At 59.4% G+C, this 15,628-nt stretch overlaps 4 protein-coding genes across 5 annotated transcripts in view; 3 read left to right on the top strand and 1 right to left on the bottom strand.

The window, feature by feature from the left end:
• Positions 1 to 1,859, top strand: part of IP6K1 (inositol hexakisphosphate kinase 1) — a 39,902-nt gene extending 38,043 nt beyond the window's left edge. For both annotated transcript variants that reach the window (XM_049777375.1, XM_049777374.1), the window contains exons 4-5: positions 89 to 264; positions 1,148 to 1,859. In XM_049777375.1, coding sequence (XP_049633332.1) covers positions 89 to 264; positions 1,148 to 1,678 — 707 coding nt within the window. In that variant the 3' untranslated portion in view covers positions 1,679 to 1,859. The remainder of the gene's footprint in view (positions 1 to 88; positions 265 to 1,147) is intronic.
• A 2,782-nt stretch (positions 1,860 to 4,641) lies between these two features.
• On the top strand, positions 4,642 to 6,902 carry GMPPB (GDP-mannose pyrophosphorylase B). Its single transcript, XM_049777387.1, has 9 exons — positions 4,642 to 4,852; positions 4,945 to 5,025; positions 5,144 to 5,192; positions 5,353 to 5,495; positions 5,657 to 5,815; positions 5,901 to 5,979; positions 6,053 to 6,180; positions 6,274 to 6,456; positions 6,540 to 6,902. The coding sequence occupies exons 1-9, from the start codon at positions 4,724 to 4,726 to the stop codon at positions 6,669 to 6,671; spliced, it is 1,083 nt and encodes a 360-aa protein (XP_049633344.1). The 5' UTR covers positions 4,642 to 4,723; the 3' UTR covers positions 6,672 to 6,902.
• The window catches only part of RNF123 (ring finger protein 123), a 27,430-nt gene continuing 18,673 nt past the window's right edge, over positions 6,872 to 15,628 (bottom strand). The window contains exons 27-39 of the mRNA XM_049777438.1: positions 14,892 to 15,069; positions 13,942 to 14,016; positions 13,734 to 13,821; positions 13,562 to 13,649; positions 13,391 to 13,475; positions 11,691 to 11,830; positions 11,420 to 11,608; positions 11,249 to 11,324; positions 10,970 to 11,054; positions 7,742 to 7,884; positions 7,506 to 7,600; positions 7,302 to 7,387; positions 6,872 to 7,202 (exon numbers count right to left, since the gene is read on the bottom strand). Coding sequence (XP_049633395.1) covers positions 7,082 to 7,202; positions 7,302 to 7,387; positions 7,506 to 7,600; positions 7,742 to 7,884; positions 10,970 to 11,054; positions 11,249 to 11,324; positions 11,420 to 11,608; positions 11,691 to 11,830; positions 13,391 to 13,475; positions 13,562 to 13,649; positions 13,734 to 13,821; positions 13,942 to 14,016; positions 14,892 to 15,069 — 1,449 coding nt within the window. The 3' untranslated portion in view covers positions 6,872 to 7,081. The remainder of the gene's footprint in view (positions 7,203 to 7,301; positions 7,388 to 7,505; positions 7,601 to 7,741; positions 7,885 to 10,969; positions 11,055 to 11,248; positions 11,325 to 11,419; positions 11,609 to 11,690; positions 11,831 to 13,390; positions 13,476 to 13,561; positions 13,650 to 13,733; positions 13,822 to 13,941; positions 14,017 to 14,891; positions 15,070 to 15,628) is intronic.
• Positions 8,454 to 10,044, top strand: AMIGO3 (adhesion molecule with Ig like domain 3). The gene has a single exon (XM_049777361.1). It carries the CDS (start codon positions 8,500 to 8,502, stop codon positions 10,030 to 10,032), a length of 1,533 nt encoding a protein of 510 aa, XP_049633318.1. The 5' UTR covers positions 8,454 to 8,499; the 3' UTR covers positions 10,033 to 10,044.

Genomic DNA, 15,628 nt, shown 5'->3' with positions numbered 1-15,628 from the left:
CTTGCTCCTTTTTATAGAAAAAGTGGTGGTTTCAGCTTGGCTGGGGTTGATAGTGATGTGGCTGTCATTTTCCTTGACCATGGCCTAGAGTTTCTCCTGCTTGAGAATGTTGTGCATCACTTTAAGTACCCCTGTGTGTTGGACCTGAAGATGGGTACCCGGCAACATGGGGATGACGCATCAGCAGAGAAGGCAGCGCGACAGATGAGGAAGTGTGAGCAGAGCACATCAGCTACCCTGGGTGTCAGGGTCTGTGGGATGCAGGTGAGACCCTGGTTAGACTCTGAGTGTTACATGTTTTGGAGATGTGCATGTGCCAGCCACCAAGCCCCGTCAAGTGTCATTTTGGCCCATATTGGTCCAGAAATTTCTCTGAGTTCTTTTTCTAAGTTGGTCTTTGGGCCACACCTAGTGAGGCTCAGGGGTTTTCCTGGCTATGTGCTCAGAAATCGCTCCTGGCTTGGGGGACCATATGGGACGCCAAGGGATTGAACTGCAGTCTGTCCTAAGCTAGCGCATGCAAGGCAGATGCCCTACTGCTGTGCCACCGCTCTGGCCCTTCTCTGGGTTCTTACTCCTGGCTATGTACTGAGCGATCATTCCTGGCAGGCTCAGGCCATATGTGGTGCCAGGGATCAACCCCTGGTCAGCCATGGTTGCCTGGTACCAGGCAAGCACCTTACCTGCTGTATTATCACTTTGGCCCAGTTCCTTATTGGCCCTGGCCTGGACTCCAGGCTCAAAACCATTGTCAGAGCTTGTTGCTTTGACACTAGGCCAAAGCAGACTTGCTTGTTAGCAAAATGTCCCTAATTGGAATCTGGGGAGCAACCTATAGGTTTGATTTTCAGGGTAAACCTGGCTGCCCTGGGCTTGAGTTAATAGTGTAGCTGGTAGGGTGTTTGCCTTGCACATGGCTGACCTGGGTTCAATCCCGGCATCCCATATGGTCCCTTGAGCACCACCCAGCTTGATTTCTGAGTGTAGAACCAGGAATAAGTCCTGAACATCGATCCGGCCAAAAGCCTAAAAATAAAAACAGAACCCCCAAATTCTAGCTTTCCTGTTCCAGTTATGCAGGGGGGAGGTAAAACAGATTCTGCAGAAGTTCTCTCTAGGCTTATGCACTTTATCTCCTGGGTTCTAGGTATACCAGCTGGACACAGGGCATTACCTCTGCAGGAACAAATACTACGGCCGTGGACTCTCCATTGAAGGCTTCCGCAATGCTCTCTATCAGTACCTGCACAATGGCCTGGACCTGCGACGAGACCTTTTTGAACCTGTCCTGAGCAAACTTCGGGGCCTAAAAGCTGTCCTGGAGCGGCAGGCCTCCTACCGCTTCTACTCCAGTTCCCTGCTTGTCATCTATGACGGCAAAGAGTGCCGTCCTGACTCCTACCTGGACCGCCGGTCGGAAATGCGTCTCAAGCACCTGGACACAGGGCTTTCTGAGGTGGCCTCATCCTGTGGCCCCAGCACCAGCCCTAGCACGAGCCCCGAGGCAGGTCCTTCCTCTCCACCCAAGGTGGATGTTCGCATGATCGACTTTGCACACAGCACGTTCAAGGGTTTCCGGGATGATCCCACTGTGCATGATGGGCCAGACAGAGGTTACGTGTTTGGCCTGGAGAACCTCATCAGCATCATGGAACAAATGCGGGACGAAAATCAGTAGGCCCACCGTGGGCCCCCAGGACCCCTTCCTCTCCACTTGCAGGCAGGGACCATTGCTCTGAACTCTCCGTGACGACACACAGACTTGCTTTAAAAGGGTTATATTTCTCTTTGGTGTAAACTAAAAGAAATGTTTTTAGCGGTAGCCTGGAATCTATATATAAAAAGTGGAGGCTAGAACACATTCTCTCAGCCAGGCTCCTTAGCTCCGTGGCTCAGACTGCTGTGTCCGGGCTAACTTCCTTCAACGGAGAAGTGCCCCTGGCGGGCCGTCCTTGGACATTGTCCATGGTTTCTCTTGCCTAGGTCTTTGGAGGGGCTGTAGCTGCAGGGCCTTGTTGTAGGGAAAGCATCGGATTGACACAGGTTTCCTCCATTTGTGTTGAAGTTGAGGGACTTTGGAGTGCCCATTTCTTTGGGGGATTTTTCAGTCTTGTGTCAACCAGCTCTTTTACATATTTCCCTACCGCCCACTCCCCTAGGGCCAACTACACACAGCTCGACCTGTCTTTATTTTTGATCTTGGTGTGGGGCTAAAGTCAGTTCAGGGTAGAGGGCTGGCCATGTGAGCCCCAGTTTCTTTAGCACTTGAACCTCTTCCTCCTCCTGCCTGCACAGCCCAGCTAGCCTATCTTACCAAGATCTGTTGCTGAGAAAGCCCTCCCCACCACCACCTTTCTCCCGCTGAAGGGCCCCTGCTCTATTGGCTAAGGCCCAGACAGTATTTGCACTTCTTGTGCGGTGGATAGGGTTCCTTTTCCTCTAGCTTGGGCAGCTGTGCTGCCTTGAATGGATGGCTCCTTTCAGGGCTCCCAGGCTATGGTCTGCTCAGGGTCTCACCTTTTCCCCAGGCCAGGCTCAAAACTCCAGTCCAGATGAGGAGCTCCAGGCTTAGTAGAACTTTAAGCTTGTCTGCTCACAGGAAAGTGATCTGAGTCCTGGGTGCAGTTGCCTAGATTTTGCTTAGAGTTTTGTCTCATCAGTTCTGGTATGCGTCTGTTTGTCCATATGTCAGCTCCTAACGCTTGGTATTCTTTTGGGTGGTAGCCTTGCTCACTAGTAAATCCTGACTTTGATTACGCTTCTCTCAACAAAATACTCTCTTTCTCGTTTCTGAGGTGAGCTTTGTGCCCCTTAGCAGGCGTTGCCTTTTTTTTTTTTTTTTTTTTTAAACTGGTAGCAACATGAATTCTAGGAGGGGTGTTTTCCTGATGACCCAGCACCCTTCTCCCCACAACCCTAACTCTTGGCAGTCGTGCAGTAAAGGCTTTGGGGAAATGCCTTTCTCTTGGTCTTAGTAATTCTTGCTGTCTGTCCCAGTGACTCAGACTGGTTTCCTCTCATACATCTGACACTGGAGGAGACACCACTCAGTTTGCCATTGTCAAGATTAGTGCATTAACCTTCGAGCCCACGACCACTGTCCTATCACTTTGGGAATGCCCCCGTATAGGCATTAAAGATAAGCCTACCAGCCTGTGTCTGTGAGGAGCCTTGGAAACCAGTGGACTGCTTTTCTGGTCCTTAAAGACGTAGTTTTATGTCCCTCATGGACGCTGGTAGGTCCCAACTCTCCAGACCCTCAGACCCGGTGCCATTTGTGGGCAGGTTTCCATTCCTTGGGGCTGGAGGTGCAGCTTGCTCGTAAGGACCATCTTTTCTCCTCTACCGTTCTGGGAGCAGACGCTTTATTTGGCTCTTTAGTCATTTCCTCTTAAGGCAGAAGCTAAGGCGAAGGGTCTGGAACCCCTTGAATGAATCTCTGCAGCCTTCGGGGTGCGCTGTGCTTGGAGTTCCTACAATCTGAAGCAGATGCTGCTCCGTTTTGCTGCTCTTCGTAGGAAGGGTCTGTTCCCACTTACAATCAGTGTTTTCCTGGCACTCTGAAGAGAGATTTCGTTGCTTCTCTCCCACGGAGGGGCCCCCATTTTTAGCCGGGCTTGGGACACCCAGCCCTGTTGCCAGACGCATTAGTGGGCCTGTGTGTGCCCACATACACGGCCACTGTTTGCTGCTGCTCCTCCAGTGCCAGAGAGCCCGCCCGCCCTCGTTCCAGGTCCTGCCTTCCCAGCCCCAACTTGGGACCAAATGCCAGGTGGGATCACGGATTGGGGCGCCCGGGCGAGCCCTCGACAGCGCTTCCCTGGGCCGGGCGAAACACCGCCTGAGCCCTGGGACGGGTGGGAGGGAAGGGTGGTGCTTAACGAGGAAAGGGGACCAGGGTTGCGATGTACCGCGGACCCCCACCCCGGGGCCTGGGCTCTCCGTAGCTGTCGTGCACTGACTCACCCCACCCTGGCAAGCACCCCGTGTCCGCCCCTCCCCGATCGCTTTGAACTTTGAAGCTGCTTGGTTTTGTTCGCGCGGTTCAAAGATATTTTTGAAACAAAAATAGAATCCAGCGAAGGGCTCGGATCCTCTGCAGCTCGGAGGGGAACTAACTGCCGGGCCTCGCCTCCCTCCGGGGATCACGCTCCGCTCCAACCTCCCCGGACCCCCCCCGGGCTTCCTCCTGCCACGTCTCGCCGCTGCGGCCGGTCCTCCGGGTCCGCCGGGCCCGGCCAAGCCCTCCCCTTGTGTCCTCCCGCCCCGCTTGTGTCCGGTCTTGTTGGTCCCAATAAAGCCGCTAGAACCCGAGCCGAGCCGCGTCTGAGTGTCTTTGGGCGGCCCGGGGGGCGTGGCTGGGTTGACAGGGGGCGTGGCCTGGGCCGGGCGGGCGTGGGAAGCGTTGGAAGCCCCGCCCCCGGCGCCACTTCCGCCTTCGGTCCGCCAATGGCCGTCCGGCCCGCGAGTCCCGCCCGGTCTCCATGACACTCGGCGTACCCGGGCCCTGATTGGCTGCCTCGGGCTGAGGGGGCGGGGCCTCGGCCCCCGACGCCGGCGGCCCTGCCACGTACGCAGCCGCTGATTGGCTGGCCGGGGACACGTCACAGCCCGCTCGGTTCCGGCCCGAGTTCCGCCGCGCCGCGCTGGGCTCGCGAGTTTGACGGCTGCGGAATCGGCGCTGGGGCGGTCGGCCGGGGACCCCCAGCCCCCCGCAGGCGCGATGAAGGCGCTGATCCTGGTGGGCGGCTACGGGACGCGGCTGCGGCCGCTCACGCTCAGCATCCCCAAGCCGTTGGTGGACTTCTGCAACAAGCCCATCCTGCTGCACCAGGTGGAGGCGCTGGCCGCGGTAAGGCAGGCAGGAGGGCGGGCGGGCCGGGCTCGGGGCGGGGGGTCTCGGTCGTGCGCGGCCTCCCACCGAGCCCCGCACGGTCCCGACAGGCAGGTGTGGACCACGTCATCCTGGCGGTGAGCTACATGTCTCAGGTGCTGGAGAAGGAAATGAAGGCCCAGGAGCAAAGGGTAAGTAAGCAAGCAAGGCCGGCCCCAGGCTCTCTGCCTCGGCCCCGCCCAGCCTTCCCTCCCCTCTGTCCTGGGGCTTTGGGAGGAACCTGACGGACGGACGTCCTCTTCCTGGCAGCTTGGAATCCGCATCTCCATGTCCCACGAAGAGGAGCCCTTGGGGACGGGTCAGTAGCGTAGCGACAGGCATGGCATGGAATGGAGAAGGGCTGATGGCCAGGAAAGGCGCGGGACAACTCGAAGGGGGGGCCCCCTCCACGCTGCCTGGTCCCCCCGGGGGTTGAGACCCGCCTGCCTGCAAGAAGATGACTTGTCTCCCCACTCCAGCTGGGCCCCTGGCTCTGGCCCGCGATCTGCTCTCAGAGACTGCAGACCCATTCTTCGTCCTCAACAGTGATGTGACCTGCGACTTCCCCTTCCAAGCCATGGTGCAGTTCCACCGACACCATGGTCGGGAGGGCTCCATCTTGGTAAGGGGCTGGGTCTTTTCCGACACTTTTACCCCCACTCCCACGCCCATCCCACGCCATTCTTCTTCTCCAGCTTTGAATGCCCCCCCCCCCCAGTATTGTGACTTGAAGCAAGTGGGGACAGCTAAGTGGACTAGGCTTGAGATCCCCCCTACATTCAGGTCACCAAAGTGGAGGAGCCTTCTAAGTATGGAGTGGTGGTGTGTGAGGCTGACACGGGCCGTATTCACCGGTTTGTGGAGAAGCCCCAGGTGTTCGTGTCCAACAAGATCAATGCGGGCATGTACATCTTGAGCCCTTCGGTGCTGCAGCGCATCCAGGTGGGTAGCTGCCTCTGAGGGTGGGCCGGGAATAGGCCAGGTCACCACGGTGCCAACCCAGCTCACCAGCCGCCCACTCCTACAGCTGCGTCCCACGTCCATTGAGAAGGAGATCTTCCCGGTCATGGCCAAGGAGGGACAGCTATATGCCATGGAGCTGCAGGGTATGCAGGCTGAGGCCACAGGGCGGGGGTGGCCCAGGCGGGGTGAAGCCCCTGATGCATTCCCTCCTTACAGGCTTTTGGATGGATATTGGGCAGCCGAAGGATTTCCTGACTGGCATGTGCCTCTACCTCCAGTCCCTCCGACAGAAGCACCCTGAGCAACTGTGCTCAGGCCCTGGCATTGTGGGCAACGTGTTGGTGGTGAGATTCTTGCCCGGCCTCTCCTGAATTCTTTGTCCTGGGGAGGAGGGAGTGAAACGGACGGTCCGCTCGAATTTCCTCTCTTATTCCCAGGACCCAAGTGCCCGCATTGGCCAGAACTGTAGGATCGGCCCCAACGTGAGCCTGGGTCCTGGTGTGGTGGTGGAGGATGGCGTGTGTATCCGGCGGTGTACAGTGCTGCGAGATGCCCACATCCGCTCTCACTCCTGGCTTGAGTCTTGCATCGTGGGCTGGCGCTGCCGTGTGGGCCAGTGGGTAAGCCTCTGGGTTGGGCCAGACGGGGAGAGGGGCAGGGAGGGCTCCTGCCTCACTAACCAGGCCTGCTTCCTCCCTCTGAGGTGCGCATGGAGAACGTGACAGTGCTGGGTGAGGATGTCATAGTTAATGACGAACTCTACCTCAATGGGGCCAGCGTGCTGCCCCACAAGTCCATTGGCGAGTCGGTGCCGGAGCCTCGCATCATCATGTGATGGCTGCCTTGGGGGCTGAGCCTCCCTTTTGCTGCGACAAATGAAGTGCTGGCCTGCCACATCGGAAAGCCCTGGACTCACTGCCATTTGAGGGACCTGGAGCTGTCGGACACCTGCCTTCTCCTGTGGACATATGCTGGCAGGATCCTCGCTGGGCACACCCTCTAAAGCCTACTCTCTCAAGAAGGGGAGGCCAGGGCTGTATGGAATAATAATTTAATGTTCACTGTGGCCCTGACTTAGAGTCAAGCTCAGGTGCAAGTGGGGCATGGCTGGGCTCCTGCCAATGAGGTTACACAGGCAAGGAGGTTGCATGTGGCTGGTGATGGGGGTCACACACAGGAGAATGGGGGACTCATAAATAGGACCTAGTCTGGGTTCAGGGGTGCAGTTCCTGCTGTGTGGAAGGCCTAGGTGGCTGAGGAAGTGGCACTTGCGTTGGTGGCTTTCTCCCAGTCGTCTACAGACACGATGGTGGCTTTGCAGAAGAAGCAGTCCTTATTGTTCATCAGGTGCTGGTTGATGCAGGCTCTACCACAGGGGAAGGGAGGAAAAAGGCCTCTGTGTCCCTGCTGCTTCTTTGTGCCCAGTCCCTGCACCACCACCAGACATGTCAGGCAACCCACTTACTTGCAGGACTTGTGGCCACAGGGTTGGAACACAGCGGAAATAGGGTGCGCGTAACAGATGGGACAGAGGTCTTCCTCACTGGTGGGCTGCAGGGGGCAGAGCACAGCTATAAATGTCTAGGGTCGGGTGGTCTGTCTATGGGGTGTGCAGTCTGCTGGTGTGTACCTAGGGGCGGGGGTGTCCATGTACTGCGGTTTCTCTTACCAGGGAAGCAGCTGCTGCCTGGGCAGATGCAGAGGTCAAGTGTGTCAGGATCTGTTCCACTTGCACCAACTCCTCAACACTGATGTAATCTGTGTCTGGGGTGGGTTGAGGGTAGGGGGTGACAGGTCACAGGTGGCCTGAAAACCTGGTGCCTTGTTGAGAAAGCCTGCCTGTGGGTCTTTACTCTTGGGATCTCCAAATCCTTCTCACCCCCGACCCGCCCCCGGCCCACTCACAGCTCTGCAGGGAGAAGCGCTTCCGGTCAGGGGCAGGCAGGGCAGTGCCGGGAGCGGGGGGCTCTGGCTGCCCCAGGAGGTAACATATAGAGCGGAGCTGGAAGCAGGGATCAGCCAGAAGCACCGATGTGGCTCGTTCTCTCCTGGTGGGAGAGGAGACAGGGTGACTGACTGGAGAGCTCGGTGGGGCCTAAACCTTCTCTCCTACAGGGGTGGCGGGTAGTGGGACAATCCACATATCCCCTTAGCTCCACGGTCCCCCTGCAAGTCCTCTGTCCCGTGTGGACCGTGCACACCCTGGGAGCCAGCTGAAGGGGGATCAGGGAGTCACCAAACACTGGCGCTGCATCTGCCCATCGGTTAAGTCAAGTAAAACACAAACACATCGATTTTAAAAGCACCGGCTGGAAGCTCCTCAATTCAGGCTCCTCAATGCGCCTTGGGGGATCCGTCCAGGAGCAGATGGGAGGGAGCCTTGGGGCCAGGCTGGGGCCCCCTCTGCTGGCCACGCGGGGCCCTGGCTCGAGGTGCAGCGGCCGGCTGCCCCGCCTCTCCAGCGGGAGCCAATGGGGACCCCGAGTCCCGCCCCTGGGCCCTGGCCTCGGGGAGTTATTTAGAGGCCCGAAGAGCGAAGCCGGGAATTCCGAGAGCGAGAGCGGCGCGGAGCCGGGAGAGGAAGGAGCGGCTGAGCTCTGCCGTCTGTCTGGTCTGCCCGAGCCTGCCCAGGCAGCAGCGGGTGAGTCCCGGAGCGGAGTCCCATGGCCCGGCCGGCGCTCCTCGGCGCCCTGCTGTGCGTCCTGCGCCTGGGGTCCGGCCATCCGGACCCCGAGGACTCCGTGCCCCCGGCGCCTCGCGGCTGCCCCGAGAAGTGCATCTGCTCCGCCGACCTGCTGAGCTGCGCGGGCCTGGGGCTGCGGGCCGTGCCCACCCGGCTCCCCGCCACGGCCGCGGACGTCGACCTGAGCCACAACGAGCTGCAGCGCCTGCACCCCGGCTGGCTGGGCCCCCTCCCGCGCCTGCAGGCCCTGCGCCTGGCCCACAACAAGCTGGACGTGCTGGGCCGCGGGGTCTTCGCCAACGCCAGCGGCCTGCGGCGCCTCGACCTGTCGTCCAACGGCCTGCGCTCCCTGGGCCGCCACGACCTGGAGGGGCTGGCGAGGCTGCGGGAGCTGCTGCTCTTCAACAACAGCCTGGCCCGCCTGCACGAGCGCGCCTTCCTCGGCCTGGACCTGCTGGGCAGCCTCTACCTGGGCCACAACGACCTGACGGCCTTCTCCTTCCTCCACCTGCACGGCCTGGGCACCCGGCACCTGCGGACGCTGGACCTGTCCTTCAACCGCCTGAAGCACCTGCCCGTGCCCGACCTGGCCGCGCTGCCGGCCTTCCTCAAGGACGGCCTGTACCTGCACGGCAACCCCCTGCCCTGCGAATGCCCCCTCTACCACCTGCTGCGGGGCTGGCAGCAGCGGGGCCTGGGCGCCGTCAGCAGCTTCGCCCGTGAGTACGTCTGCCTGGCCTTCGGGGTCCCCTCGTCCGGCGTGCGCTTCTTCGAGCACGGCCGCATCTTCGAGAACTGCTCGGCCGGCCCGTCCCCGGGCCTGGAGCAGCCGGAGGAGCACCTGCAGGTCCAGGTGGGGCAGCCTCTGCAGCTGCACTGCAACGCCAGCGCCCCCGCCGTGGGCATCGCCTGGGTCTCCCCTCAGCAAGAGCTGCTGGTGCCGCCCGGAAACGTCAACCGCAGCATCGTGGTGCTGGCCAACGGCAGCCTGACCATCAAGCACGCCCAGCCCTGGCACGAGGGCATCTTCGTGTGCCTGGCCACCGGGCCCCACCTGCCCCACAACCAGACCCACGAGTACAACGTGAGCGTCCATTTCCCGCACCCCGAGCCCGAGACCTTCAAAACCAGCTTCACCACCCTGCTGGGCTGTGTGGTGGGCCTGGTGCTGGTGCTGCTCTACCTCTTTGCGCCGCCCTGCCCGGGCTGCCGCCGCTGCTACCAGCGTGCCGGCGGCTGCTGCTGCCGCTGCTGGCCCAGAACGCCCAGCCTGCTCCAGGAGCTGAGCGTTCAGTCGTCGGTACTGAGCACCACCCCTCCCGACACGCTCAGCAGGAAGGCTAGTGTCCACAAGCATGTGGTCTTCCTGGAGCCGGGCCGAAGGGGCCTCAATGGCCGGGTACAGCTGGCGGTGGCCGAAGACTTTGATCTCTACAATCCTGCGGGCCTGAGACTCAAGGCGGGCTTGGAGTCAGCCAGCTCCACGGGGTCGGAGACCGTGGTGATGACCTAGGCTGTCTGGGCCCTCGCCGCTGCTACCTGCCTGGCTTCCTCCCTGCTGCCACCTGAGAGCGTCCAGATGCTGGCAGGAGAAACACCAGCTTGGTCCTCTAGGCAGAAGAACCACAGCTGCCCTGCTCACTGGTGCGAAGGTGGGGGCTCTGCAACCTCTCTTCCAGGGCTGCCCACCCGGGACCTGCCTGTGCCTGTTTGCCCTGTAGCACACCTGGAAGAGAAGAGGCTGCCGAGGGTCCCAGCTGCAGATTGGGCAGAGCAGCCTAGGAGGAACGTTCCAGAGGAAGCTCTGAGCTAGCCTGTGTGGTAGGAAAGTGCCGGGGAGAGGAGAACATCCACCAACATCAACTTGCTGCAAGCTTTTTGACTTCTGCTGAGGCTGGTGGGCAGGCCCGAGCTAGGCAGGCTCCAGGGATCCCTCAGGGGCCTGGTATGAGCCCCAGCCAAGGCATCCCTGGTCTCTGGTTACAGCTATCCACAGGCCACTGAGGGCGGGGGCCTCACCCTGGGACTCCTGAGACAGCAGCAAGAAGCATCCCAACCTGGGCCCCTGGGCAATGAGAGGCTTAGCAGGGCCAAGATGGGAGGGCCAAGCTGGAACTCGAGTCTCTGGGGGCAAGCAGCCGCTTAAGGGCTGGCTCTGGTCTCAGGCTAATGGCTTAGGCAGCCTCGGCAGGGAAGAGGGGCTGGGCTCTGAGTATCTGGATTCTGCTGTCATGAATTTAATAAAGGTGTGTGCTCTTGGCTATAACCTCTCAGTTGCAGGCAGTAGAGCTTATCCTCAGCAATAGCTATCTAAGCGAGCAATCCACCCTACCCTGCTTCCTCTGCCCTCGCCTGAGACCCAGCCACCAGCTGGTAATGCTGAGGGCTGGAATCCCTCAACGCAGACACTGCCAGGCCCTGCAACCAGGTGCCGGATGTTTCCCACTCACCCTGATGCTGGGCCGTGTACCAGCAGCCGCACCAAGATGCCTGTCACCGCCACTAGGATAGGGTAGTGGTCCACACTCTCCAGGCCTGAGGGAAGAGAGGGGGAATGAGCTGTGCACTGTCAGCTGGTCGCACCATCTTCCCTTCCCAGAGCCCTCCCCAGAGAAGAGTGAGCCACATCTGGGCCGGGCCATGCCCAGGTGGAACAGACAATCAGCTCAAGCTCCCGCCCGTAAAGGACTCGGGCCCAAGGTGTGGCCTGCAGGGCACCAGGTCCTCACCAGGCAACCGCAGGGTGACGACGCGATCGAACAGGTTCCTCTCCGCTGTCACCCGGTTCAGCACCTGGTTCAGCAGCTGTGAGGACAAGAGTCCATTGGCAGGTGGAAGGACTCCCAGGAGGGATTCCCCTAGGCAGGGTACCCCCTCGCCCCATCCAGACACACACGCACCTGTGCAAGCCGCTGCAGCAGCATCTCAGAAGTGGGCTGGGCAGCATCCAGGAATATCTCGGGCACCAGCGTGATGGTCATCTCCAGGACCCGCAGCAGGCTGACCGAGAGGTCAAAGCAGGTGGCACAGACCTTGAGCTGCCGGCTGTCCACGAAGTTCCGCTCCAGGCGCTCGGCAGCTTGCTGGATCTGTGCCACCGACAGGGGGACGGGCAGGGGTCAGCTCAGACTTGTCCCCCGCAGGCTGGGCCACCGGGCCAGCATCACTCACCTCCTGGATCATGCCAATGAACTCGGAGAAGGCCCAGTTGAGCTGGTTGAGGACGCTGTTGAGGAAGCTGGGGGCCACGTCGGGGCCTTGCCGCAGCAGGTCCGCCATGTGCTGCTGGAGCAGGGTGGAGGGGCAGGGCTCTGTTGGGGAGCAGGGTGTCAGCGGAGAGCAGGGACCCCTCTAAAGTACCTCACCTCACCTACTGGGCCACCGGTGGGAGGAGAAAGATGCTTCCCCTGGCAAAATTCAGGTCCTGAAGTGGGGAACATGGTACTGCTTGGGAATACAGGTGAAATCCCTCCCTCTCCTCTGGTGGCTCGCCATAGGCTGCTGTTATTCCCAACCGTGAGCTCACATCCTACACTTGCAGGCCCCAAGAAGTCCTCCATTGCATGACCCTTGGAGACCGCTACACTTTGGACCATCTACTGAGTAAGGCTAGTACCCCCAAGGGCCAATGCTGGGCCCTGCTGTCCTCCACAGTCCTCTGCTGTCCTTGGCCTAGCAATTATTGGCATATGGCCAAGGTGGTGGGCGCCGAGTCTAGGCTGACAGGAAGTAGTAACCGGAGCTGTCAGCCACAGCGAGGCTGGCACCCCCAGCCCCGGTGCAAATCAATAGTTCTGCAGCAGGAGGATGAAGCGCTGGGCCTGCTGCCACAGTCCATCCGCAGCTCGATTCCACCCCAGAGACAAGACCAAGGCGACTGGCAAGGACTTGCTGTGTGTGACTTTGCACAAGGCACCAGACCTCTAGGGACACCACAGACCAAGACACGGCGTGCAAGGACAGAAACACCATGTGGGCCAAGGAGAGCCATCATATGCAATCAGGATGGATGACCCGGGGAAGTTCAGCACGCTGGACAGCCCCAGAGCTGGGCCAAGCTTAGAGAAGGGCTAGTGCCCATGGCTGCCACCACAAGAGCCCTGGGGCAGGGTGTAGATGCTGTCCCAACCAAAGGGCACTTCCTGGAAGCTCTGGGCATACTCCTTGGACTCTGTGTCCCCTTCACACTTGGATATTTAAAATCTGGCACCAGTAGATAGCATGGGGGTGAAGGGAAGGTGCTTGGGAGGACTAGAAGCTGATTTTTTTTTTTTTTTTGATATTTGGGTCACACCCAGCCCCGCTCAGGGGTTACTCCTGGCTCTATACTCAGAAATCACTCCTAGCAGGCTCAGGGGACCATACGGGATGCCAAAATTCAAACCACCATCCTTCACCATCTAAGGCAAACACTCTACCGCTGCGCTATCTCTCTGGCCCCTAGAAGCTGATTCTAAGAGCAAAGATGGGCTAGGAGGCCGATGTCAATATGCATGAGCCTCCAGTCCCCTGCAAGCTACTATTTCCCATGCCTGGCCATATTCACAAACAACAATAAACACAGGGAACAAGGGGAGTGGTTCCAGAGGTTCCTCAAGCTGGAAGGAAGAAGGGAATGGAGGGATAGTATAGTGGTGGGGCATCTACCTTACATGCGGTTGACCCGCAAACAATCTGGGTTCAATCCCGGGCACCCTACATGGTTCCCCGAGCCTGCCAGAAACAATTTCTTAGTGCTGAGCCAGGAGTGACCTCTGAGCGCTAGGAGTGTGACCCCCAGGCCCCCCAAGAGGGAAATAGAAAGTCTAGGAGACCATCTGGGGATAGCCGCAGGCAGGTAAGCACCCGGTTTGCTCTCCTGGGACACTCACTCTGTAGGCTCGGCAAGTTGGCATCCTCAGGCTTGGTTTTCAGCAGGTGTGGCAGCCGGGTATAGCGATACCCAAACCCGCAGCCCTGGAGACAGCGTCAGTAGGGCATGAGCGGGGCAGGTGGTCCTTCCCTTTGGCCTCCCGGGGCCACCTTCCCTTCTGCTGGCTTACCCGCCAGAGCCGCACCAAGATCCAGTTGGTCTGGGCCCAGGGCCGCTGCTCGTAGGGAGCCAGGAGGCTCTTGACCATTGCAATGCGCCTGCAAGGGCAGGGCGGGGACATGGGCTGGGACCAGCGTGGTGGTACGCAGGCAGTCGCCTGCCACCCACAGACCCCTACTCACTGCTCTTCAGGAATCCGCTCCACAGCCCGCAGGGAGTGCGGGTAGCACACGTAGCTGGCCAAGGCCTGCATCAGGGAGTCCCGAATGTCTGTTGAGATAGGTCAGAATGCCTCAGCTCGTGCCTGCTGTGTGCCTGGAACCCACCTGGCCGACTCTTCACAGGCAAGAGCCAGGACCCCAGCCAGCCCCAGTCCTGTCAGGGCCTCACCAGTGCCTACAATGCGGGTGTCAGCAAAATGCTTGGCGAGGATGGCAGCCAGGCGAGTCAGGGTCTCCTCATAGCCTGTTGGGGAGGGAAGAGGAGCTGATGGCTAAGTCAGGGACGCAGAGGCAAGAATGTCATACCTCCCCCACCCCTGGGGAGTGAGCCTAGGGTGCGGGCTCCAGAGCTGGCTTCAAGCACCAATCTGTTTAGCTTTGGGGCTTTACTGCTTGATATTTTTTGGCCACACTAGCAATATTCAGGGGTTACTCCTAGCTCTGCAATCTGCTACTCAGGGGACCATATGGGATGCTGGCGATCTAGTCTGGGTGGCAAGCAGCCTCCCCACTATGCTATTGCTCTGGCTCTTCGAGAGCCAATCTGGGTCCAGACAGCACTAAGACTTTAGGACTTGAATTTGCTGGTAACAGTGAGAGTCCTGGAATGAACCACCAGGGCTCAGGCAGGTCCTGTGGGAGCCCTCAGAGCATGCAAACCCATCCAAACACATACGATGGTGGCACCTACACTCCTCGAGGACAAAACTTGCTCCTTGGTGCGGGGTGGGGAAGGGCCAACAGCTGCCCTAGCCCAGCTCAGGTTAAAAACTACCAGGCCACCAAGCCTGTAATTGGGGGCCCAGTCTCAGTGGCCCTCAGACAGCCACACTACTCGGCCCCCCTGTGTTGGCACCCTCCACAGCCAGCAGCATAAAGAATGTGGAAGCCAGAGTCTCCTCTCATGCCCTCTACTTCCTGTGAGGGTCAGGGAAAATTGTTAGTTCCAGGGCTGCCAGTATTATAATAAGACACTATTCCATGTGGCTTTCGCAGATGAGTATTTTTGGGGGACAGAGAAGATGAGCTGCCTGCCCTCCTTGTGGGCACGGCACAGCTGGGGATCACCCTGGGATCTTCCTCTACCCACTGCCAACCCAGCCTAGATGGCACTATCACCTGGGAGCTCCTCCATACTGTGCACAGGGCCAAAATAGTTCTTGAGAGCGCTGTAGCTGTTGATGGCCACACTCAGGTAGAACTCGGGCATGAAGGCGAAGAGAGAGCCGGTGCGGTCGCCGTGCTCGATGGTCCGCAAGCAGACACGCAGCAGCCAGTAGATATCTAGCATCTTCTCCTGCGGGAGGCACCAGGTCGTCTGAGCTGAGCAGTTCATGGGAGTTGGGGCCTGGTCTGAGACTCAGGCAAAGTCTTCCCCCAAGAAAATGGCAGGCAAACAGGAATTCCAAGAGTGAGGCCAGGCCAGAGGCACATCCAGTCTGAAGGGGAAGCCCCAGGATGGCCCTGACTCTGGGTCAGAACCGTGGCTAGACCACAGGGGCTGCAGGGACAAGTGAACCAGGACTGAGAATGTACAATGCCGACTTGGCCCCAGATGGCTAGGAACAGGGTGCACTGAGGGCTGTGGAGCAAATGAAAGCGTTACACACATGACACTGCCAGTCAACTCTACGGCTGACGAAGTGATGCCAGTCGGGGCTGAAAGGCAAATGCCACGGGAGCCCACTGCCGCGTGAGCGAGAGAGACTCAGAGTCTGAGAGGATGGCAGTGCTGGGGCGGAGGTGAGAGAACAAAGAGCTGTTTCATGGAAGTGGCTAGACTTCAGTTTAGCAAGAGGAAAAGCCATGCAGACAGACCGCACAAGTTGAATGTGAATGCCATCGTTGGGCTCCCC

The sequence above is a fragment of the Suncus etruscus genome, chromosome 7, assembly GCF_024139225.1.
Source record: "Suncus etruscus isolate mSunEtr1 chromosome 7, mSunEtr1.pri.cur, whole genome shotgun sequence".
In the NCBI taxonomy this organism is placed as follows: domain Eukaryota; kingdom Metazoa; phylum Chordata; class Mammalia; order Eulipotyphla; family Soricidae; genus Suncus; species Suncus etruscus.
This window is presented reverse-complemented; position numbering and strand designations above follow the sequence as displayed.

What these genes read in the sequence shown, in the direction of transcription:
- GMPPB (XM_049777387.1), top strand. Translation starts at nt 4,724, where the DNA reads ATGAAGGCGCTGATCCTGGTGGGCGGCTACGGGACGCGGCTGCGGCCG. An exon ending in TTGTGGGCAACGTGTTGGTG is followed by an intron (nt 6,181 to 6,273) that starts GTGAGATTCTTG and finishes TCTTATTCCCAG; the next exon opens with GACCCAAGTGCCCGCATTGG. An exon ending in GCTGCCGTGTGGGCCAGTGG is followed by an intron (nt 6,457 to 6,539) that starts GTAAGCCTCTGG and finishes CCTCCCTCTGAG; the next exon opens with GTGCGCATGGAGAACGTGAC.
- AMIGO3 (XM_049777361.1), top strand. Translation starts at nt 8,500, where the DNA reads ATGGCCCGGCCGGCGCTCCTCGGCGCCCTGCTGTGCGTCCTGCGCCTG.